General features: G+C 39.0%; 1 protein-coding gene across 2 annotated transcripts; it reads left to right on the top strand.

The window, feature by feature from the left end:
• Positions 1 to 233: 233 nt before the first annotated feature.
• On the top strand, positions 234 to 6,926 carry ap3s1 (adaptor related protein complex 3 subunit sigma 1). Of its 2 annotated transcripts, XM_057356026.1 has the most exons (7): positions 234 to 440; positions 2,314 to 2,405; positions 2,494 to 2,605; positions 2,679 to 2,750; positions 2,826 to 2,933; positions 3,526 to 3,567; positions 6,351 to 6,462. In XM_057356026.1, exons 1-6 carry the CDS (start codon positions 372 to 374, stop codon positions 3,559 to 3,561), a joined length of 489 nt encoding a protein of 162 aa, XP_057212009.1. In that variant the 5' UTR covers positions 234 to 371; the 3' UTR covers positions 3,562 to 3,567; positions 6,351 to 6,462. The 2 variants fall into 2 exon arrangements, with proteins under 2 accessions (XP_057212009.1, XP_057212008.1); XM_057356025.1 differs by lacking the exon at positions 3,526 to 3,567 and having other exon boundaries at positions 6,351 to 6,926.
• The last annotated feature ends 448 nt before the right edge of the window (positions 6,927 to 7,374 follow it).

The raw sequence follows: 7,374 nt of genomic DNA, 5'->3' as shown, positions 1-7,374 counted from the left end.
TACAGTTCAAATGAACATTACCAAATTTAGATAAAATTCCATTAGTGGGGTAGACCTATATGCAAAATTCTTTAAGTTCTTTAACATTGTTGGATATACAAAATGTGTAAGGTAATAGCCATGCTCTTTTCCCATTCATATTTTCTTTTAGAAAAAAAGAAATTCATTCAAAACATTTCCCTGAATTAGACTTGTGACTTTTAATTTGAAATGCTCACTGCGTCACGCTGAACAGTTGTTAGTTTCCGGGACGCACTTTTCCGCTCAGCTGTGCGCGTGAGTGTCTTATTCCTGTAACTATTACTTATCGATTATTGGAAGATTTGTCAATCTACATCTTCAGCTGCAGCTGGATACGATCCTTCGAGAACATGATAAAAGCCATTCTGATATTTAACAACCATGGCAAACCACGACTGTCTAAATTCTACGAGCATTACGTGAGTACATGATATGCTTATAATAACATGCTTATAGTTTTTATTAAGTTACTACTAGCATTCATCAGTAACATGCGCGTGTCTCATTACACGCGTTAGCACGTAGAGTTGCTTTATACGGATCTATCATAGATAAATGACGTTTTCTTATTGGGACATTATTGATTATAATGCACTATAATGATGATGATTGTTTTTTAAGCACATTATTCGTCATGTGTGGAAAATGTCCTGGAGGATTTCCGATGGTCGCAGTTTGTCGACAAACACACAGTGACTTTGAAATATTAAAGAGTGAGAAGATCGCGTGACATTGTCACGAGCTCTAGAGTTACACGATCAGTTTTCACCAGCAGCTCTTGTTTTATTTTATTTCTGTCATCACATTGTGAACAACATCTACACAATGAGATGGACACAATGCATGATGACAGAATAGTTTGTCATATTTGTAAACAAATGCAGTGTTGTGAAACTGTGCATCTGTACAGTTAAAGCAGCCTATCAGCATGCGTGCATGCACTACAGTCTCCTTCCTGTAAATTTCGATTGTATTTGATCATATAGAGCTTGTTAATCGACGTCACGCCGCGTTGAATGTTGCGCCATCTTGGGAGGATCGCTGCTAGTGCATTCAATACAATGCAGTGTTTAGTTTTTCTTTGATTAGGAATTATAACTACGGTAGGTCAGTCTTGCTGTGTTAAAAACTGCAATAGCATTACGCAGAGTCGTTCAGGAAAAGCCTCTGGTTCTTTCACTGTCAATTTCTCCATATATCAAACAAAACAAAGTAATGGTACATATCAAAACTATAATAGCAGTGGAGTATTATCCTCCCAAGATGGCTGCGCAACATAGGGCGTGACGTCAGCTTCACATTCTCTATTTAAAGTTTTTAGTCTTGATCGTTATGTAAAAAGAGTAATGATCTATTTAACTTTTGCAACCAATGTAGAGACTAAAGGGCTCTGCATACTACATTCGAAATCGAAAAACGACCATCTGTGACCTGATTTCGAACAAAATCTGGTCCAAACGACAATTCGTTTCACTAGTTCGCAGCAGCAAACCAAACTGAACTCTCCGGGAAAGTTTGTGTTGGCCGGTAAACACCCTCGAGCCACCATTGGTGCATGGCCATTACGTAATAGGTGGGTGTATTGTTTGTGTGGCCACGTGCGCAGATGCTATTTGGATACGTCATGTAAACCCCGCCTCCAGAAATAAAGGGATGTTGGATTGTTCGAAAACACTATACCGTCTCTCAACGTTTTCGAGCTTCGTTTTACCCCAAAACGCACAACGAAAGCGCAATTCGCCTGGACTATGCCGAGCCCTTAATAGTGAAGTTCTGCTGAAAAGGTTTTTATTTTGACAGGAAATTGTGTGTCGGAACGAAGAAGCATGCAGAGAATAAAACAGTTCTTGTGAGCTGGATTTATGTGTTAGTGAAACAGTTCTTGTGAGGGCCAGAGACAGAGTTTTTTCTGTGTTAACATTAAACTATTTAGATACAAAAAAAGCATTTTTTAAGTTTGTGTTAGGTTAAATTAATTCTCTCTCAACTTGCATGTCCTTTAAAGAACCCAAATCACTTCTAAACAGAATGTCTGACTGACACTAAAGAAATGAGCTTTGTTTCTGTACGAGCTGGTAAAGAATGTTGTTGAGGCGTTTGCCAGCGTGGCAATGATGTGAAGAGTGAAAGATCTCCATCAGCTGGTCAGATTGGGAGCTGCAAGAGCAACAAAAATAAAATGTTTCTTTCACAGCTGTTTATCTTGACATTTAAATGCCTGAAGAACTTTAATAATTACAGATATTTTTATTTATTAACTATATACCATGAACTGTGTTATTTGTTTAACAGACTGAAGACACGGAGCAGCAAATAATCAGAGAAACATTTCATCTGGTGTCCAAAAGAGATGAGAACATTTGTAATTTTCTGGAAGGCGGGCTGTAAGATGCTCAGACAATGAAACATTTCTCAGATGTTTAATGACGTGTAATGTTTGTTGTCATTGCTCATTGCGGTTTGTGTGTTCAGCTTAATCGGTGGATCGGAAAACAAACTGATCTACAGACACTATGCCACGTTGTACTTTGTGTTCTGTGTGGATTCATCGGAGAGCGAGCTGGGCATTCTGGATCTGATTCAGGTGCTGCTGATGTCCTCATGAAACATCACTGTGTGTGTGTGGCTTTCACTCATCTGTGTGTGCGTGTCTGCAGGTGTTTGTGGAAACGCTTGACAAATGCTTCGAGAATGTGTGTGAACTGGACCTGATTTTTCACATGGATAAGGTAAACCCACACAAACACGCACACGCACATTGAATGTTTTGATAAATAAAGAGCCATTTCTGTGTGTGACGGCAGGTTCACAATATCCTGGCAGAGATGGTGATGGGTGGGATGGTTCTAGAAACCAACATGAGTGAAATCATCACACAGGTGGAGGCCCAAAACAAGATGGAGAAATCAGAGGTGAGCCGGACGTGTGTGTGTGTGTGTGTGTGTGTGTGTGTGTGTGTGTGAAGCGCATGTCTCAGAATGGCCCTCTGTGATGCTGTCTGCTCTGGCTGCTCTTCTGTGATGAAACCAAAGATCAAACTCTCTTTCTGTCAGTACAAGAAACCAAATCATTTTCACTGCTTTCATTGGAATGAGGCTTCATATCTCCAGAGAGCATGTTTGAAGCTGAAAACTGACTGAATCTTGATGATGTTTATAATGTTGTCCTGCAGGTTTTATTCACACACAGTCATATGAGAGCAGTTTAAGCAAAACTTAGACATTTTATAACTCACACTATCAGTGAAAGGCTGAGATCCGTCATGTCAGAATGCAAAATATTGTCTCTTGTGAAATATTCATTTGATCATGTTTTTATACCCGTGGTGTTAAACAGAAACGTTGGGGACGCGGCACAAATGAGGGTTCTCTCTGAATATTTGATTGACAGCTGAATTGTGTGGTTCTGACGGATGAAATCTCTGACTGCTCTTGTGTGCTGTTGTAACTCTCTGTCTTTCTCTCTTCTCCTCACTGTCTCTAGTTTATGTTTCTCTTTCTGCAGACGTTTATCTTTCAGTCTCCCAGACAGGACAGGTAGACACAGGTACTGCTGAATTCCACCTGCCATACGTGTGGCACGCTGCCTCAGGACCAACATTCCTAATCATCATCATCCCATAACAATATTCCATAAAACATACAAATTATAAGAGCAGCTGAAAATAAAGATCTGATCAGACTGTCCTCAAATATCTAGAGTCTGGTATTATCAGCGTAAAAAAGGTCAATGAATGGAATTAAATGTATGATTTTATTTCATGAATTCTCTTATCATCACTGACTCTACACATGTTGATGTGGTTTGATGCGGTTCTGTTCTTTGAATGTTTTGGGAATGTTTGTCCTCAGGATCACAGGTTAGACTAGAGCTGAATATCTGTACAGAAATGAGACAGTAGACGTGTAGCACATGATGGCAGACGTCAGTAGTGTAGCTCACTGATATATTATTCATGGAGAATGAGCGCTTATATTTGGTAAGTACACTGTCCTGATCTTTCCTGTTGTTTTGGCTGTTCAGTGTTTGTCTGAGCACTGTCCCATGATGCATTTCTACAGCTGACAATGGATGAATTGTAAAGACCGACTGGCATGCATGATTTCTGCAGTCTTTACTGCCGCTTATGACTTCATTTGACAAATCTTAATTTGTGTTTTTATTTTTTTTAAATCATGAAACACACATGTGCTGTATGACATGTACTGATGCTGAAGTTTGTGTGCATCAGTACAAGTCAACATGACGTACAGCACAGACATCTGGGGACTAGCACACAAACTAGTATGGATACTAAACGCACTTCTGAAGTTAAAAGTAAATGTTAATGGATGAGATTGATATCAGTGGCACTGACCTTGGGCCTCATTTATAAAACTGTGCGTAGGATCCTTACTAAAAGTGAACTTACGCCAGAATGCTGAAAAGGGCGTACGCAAACAAAAATTGAGATTTATAAAACCTTGCGCACGCACACATGCAATCAAATTTCCCTTTATAAATCACAGATTACCTGCAAGTGTGCGTCGTGAATCAGCCTCATTTCCCGCCCTGTACACGCCCATTTTTACCCATAAATAGTCAATGCAAAGCACCTCATGAATGCTTATTCGTATATTAATAAGCCTGGCATCCAATCCGCTTGTTAAGCCTGACGTCACGCACCATTATGGACGTATACCGTTTCCGGGTTCAACCGCTATCAGATGCCATAGAAAAATAACAAAAACTTGTGTAAAACCCCCGATTCCATCCTTTATCTCCGTAACGAAATCACAAATGTCCACCAATGAGATTCACTGAGATTTCCATATTAATAATGGTTATTATTATAATTATATTAAAGCCAAAGAAGGTCTCTGCAGCATTTATATGTTTACAGCATTTAGACTGATCATTAACACCTCATTAAAATCACATCATTAATTAGTGGTGTCCTTCACCTGAGATCAAATTTGAAGACTGGACTTAAAGACGAATGTTTCTTCATTCCGGTTTTGTTATGAATTTAGTTAGAACCGATAACGAGGACATTTAGAGAACGATTGTGTGAGAGTTTAATGGCTGTATTTCCAGACTTTGACATTCGATGATTATGCACAGTAAGGAAAATATATTTAGTTATAGTTAGAGTTATTTGATGCTGTCCTATATTCTATTCAGTCAGATCATCTCCTCCTCATGCGCTCATAGTGTGATGGTGAGACAGCGCTGATTAAATATTTAGATTGAATTTTTATTTAAGATTTGAGTTTGATTTTACAAGAGCTGCATGAAACAAGTATCACCCAATACAAGCGCAAATAACTGCAGATTTAATCTTCATGATAATGAGGATATTTAAGGTCACATTAAATGTGTGTGAGGGATTAATGCTTATAATCATTTTTATCACACTTACCTTTTGCAATCTAACTTGAGTTCACTAACTCACCATCGGTGTTGCCAAACTGCTCTGTCTCTAAAATGTCCGTACGCATGGGTCAGAGTTTGCGTGCAGGTGCGCACATTTTTCCGTTAAGTTTGTTTTTATAAATCCCATCTTTTGCGTGGGAAGTGGCGTACACCTCTTTCGGGGCATGTTTTGTGCGTACGCAACGGTTATAAATGAGACCCCTGATGTTTGGATGAAGTGTGTAGTTTCAGCATCACATTATTATTATTATTATTATTATTATTATTATTACTGAGGGATGCAGTAAAAAAGAACTTCACAAGTGAGTGATTTGATTTGTTTTTAGCTCAGTGTTGTATTTGTATATGTGTGCACAGTGAACACAAACATCGGACGGCTTTTGATTCATCCTCTGAACTGATTTCATCTTAAGTTTACTTCTCTCTTTATTCATTCTGTGGCTTTTGTAGTTTTTGCTTGCTGCTACATCAGTTCATGTCATTATTGTTCGATTAGAGATTTTCTCTCGATATTTTACTTCAGCTGAAATGTGAAGTGAGCATGTGCAGAGCTCTGAAATCACGTCTGTTTCTTTGTTTGTCTGTGCATCATGTTTAATGTCCAGTGTGATTGATTGACTGTGATTGTGTCGTTTGATTGTGTGTGTGTGTTCAGGACATAATCTGTGTTTAATTGTGTGTGTGTGTGTGTGTGTGTGTGTGCTTTTTCTTACAAAAGGCATCAGAGGAACGTGACAAAGTGTGTTTTGCAAGAGAATACAGTTCATCAGTCAAAAGCACTTTTTGAGCTCAAGCAAACTTTCAGAAATATGCTTTTTGCACTGAAAACTGCTTTTTTNTGTGTGTGTGTGTGTGTGTGTGTGTGTGTGTGTGTGTGTGTGTGTGTGTGTGTGTGTGTGTGTGTGTGCGCACAGGCTGGTATCGCGGGGGCTCCAGCACGTGCCGTGTCAGCTGTGAAGAACATGAATCTTCCAGAGATGCCCAAGAACATCAACATCGGGGACATCAGCATCAAAGTGCCAAACCTGCCGTCGTTTAAGTAGTGCACTAGAGTGAATGAACTGTGTTTACATCTCTCTCTCTCACACACACACACACGCACACACACACACACACACACCTATGAAGTATTTATGGACTCTCCTATGCTGCAGTGTTGGGAGATTGTGTGTGTGTGTGTGTGTGTGTGTGCGTGAGAGCGTGCGTGTGTAATATCAACAGAGATATTAAGTATTTATTGACTTTGCTGCAGTGTGTGTGTGTGTCACTCCTAACAAACATTCCATTATGGAAAATCTAAATGATGCTGTATATGTCTAAATTATATAGCTGGTCTTATACTGTATGTATTCAGAGTATTTTATATATGATTTGTCTTCTCTTTTCTTAAGCAATTAGTTTTGTTTTCGTTTTAATTGCTGCATGTATTTCTTATTTTGCAACAAAATAAAGTGGCTGATTATTTTTTCTTGCAACACTGTTGTTGTTTTTTATGTGTGACCTATAAAATCTGTTTAAACACTAAGTGCGACAAAATATTGAAATGTGCATCTAACACACACAGCATGAACTTTCTCGCTCTCGCTCTCGCTCTCTCTCTCTCTCTCTCTCTCTCTCGCTCGCTCTCGCTCGCTCTCTCTCTCTCTCTCAGCACAGTGCATGGTGTTTCAAGAACAATCAAGATTATTCTAGTAAATAATATCTAATAAATGCAGTCTCCCGGTGGTTTATTTAGCATATTTTGCATTAAGTGAATGTTTGGCTGAAAAGATGTGTCTTTAATCTAGATTTAAATTGGGAGAGTGTGTCTGACCCTGGAATAGTATCAGGAAGGCCATTCCAGAGTTTAGGTGCTACGTATGAGAAAGCTCTACGAGATTTGAAATCGGTCTATAGTTTCCTAGTTCATTGGGGTCTAAGTTTGGTTTCTTGATAAGA

Source organism: Triplophysa rosa, linkage group LG17 (assembly GCF_024868665.1).
Source record: "Triplophysa rosa linkage group LG17, Trosa_1v2, whole genome shotgun sequence".
In the NCBI taxonomy this organism is placed as follows: Eukaryota; Metazoa; Chordata; class Actinopteri; order Cypriniformes; family Nemacheilidae; genus Triplophysa; species Triplophysa rosa.
The sequence above is the reverse complement of the archived record's forward strand: the minus strand, read 5'-3'. Positions and strand labels throughout refer to the sequence as shown.

What these genes read in the sequence shown, in the direction of transcription:
- ap3s1 (XM_057356025.1), top strand. Translation starts at nt 372, where the DNA reads ATGATAAAAGCCATTCTGATATTTAACAACCATGGCAAACCACGACTG. An exon ending in CTAAATTCTACGAGCATTAC is followed by an intron (nt 441 to 2,313) that starts GTGAGTACATGA and finishes TTTGTTTAACAG; the next exon opens with ACTGAAGACACGGAGCAGCA. An exon ending in AATTTTCTGGAAGGCGGGCT is followed by an intron (nt 2,406 to 2,493) that starts GTAAGATGCTCA and finishes TTGTGTGTTCAG; the next exon opens with CTTAATCGGTGGATCGGAAA.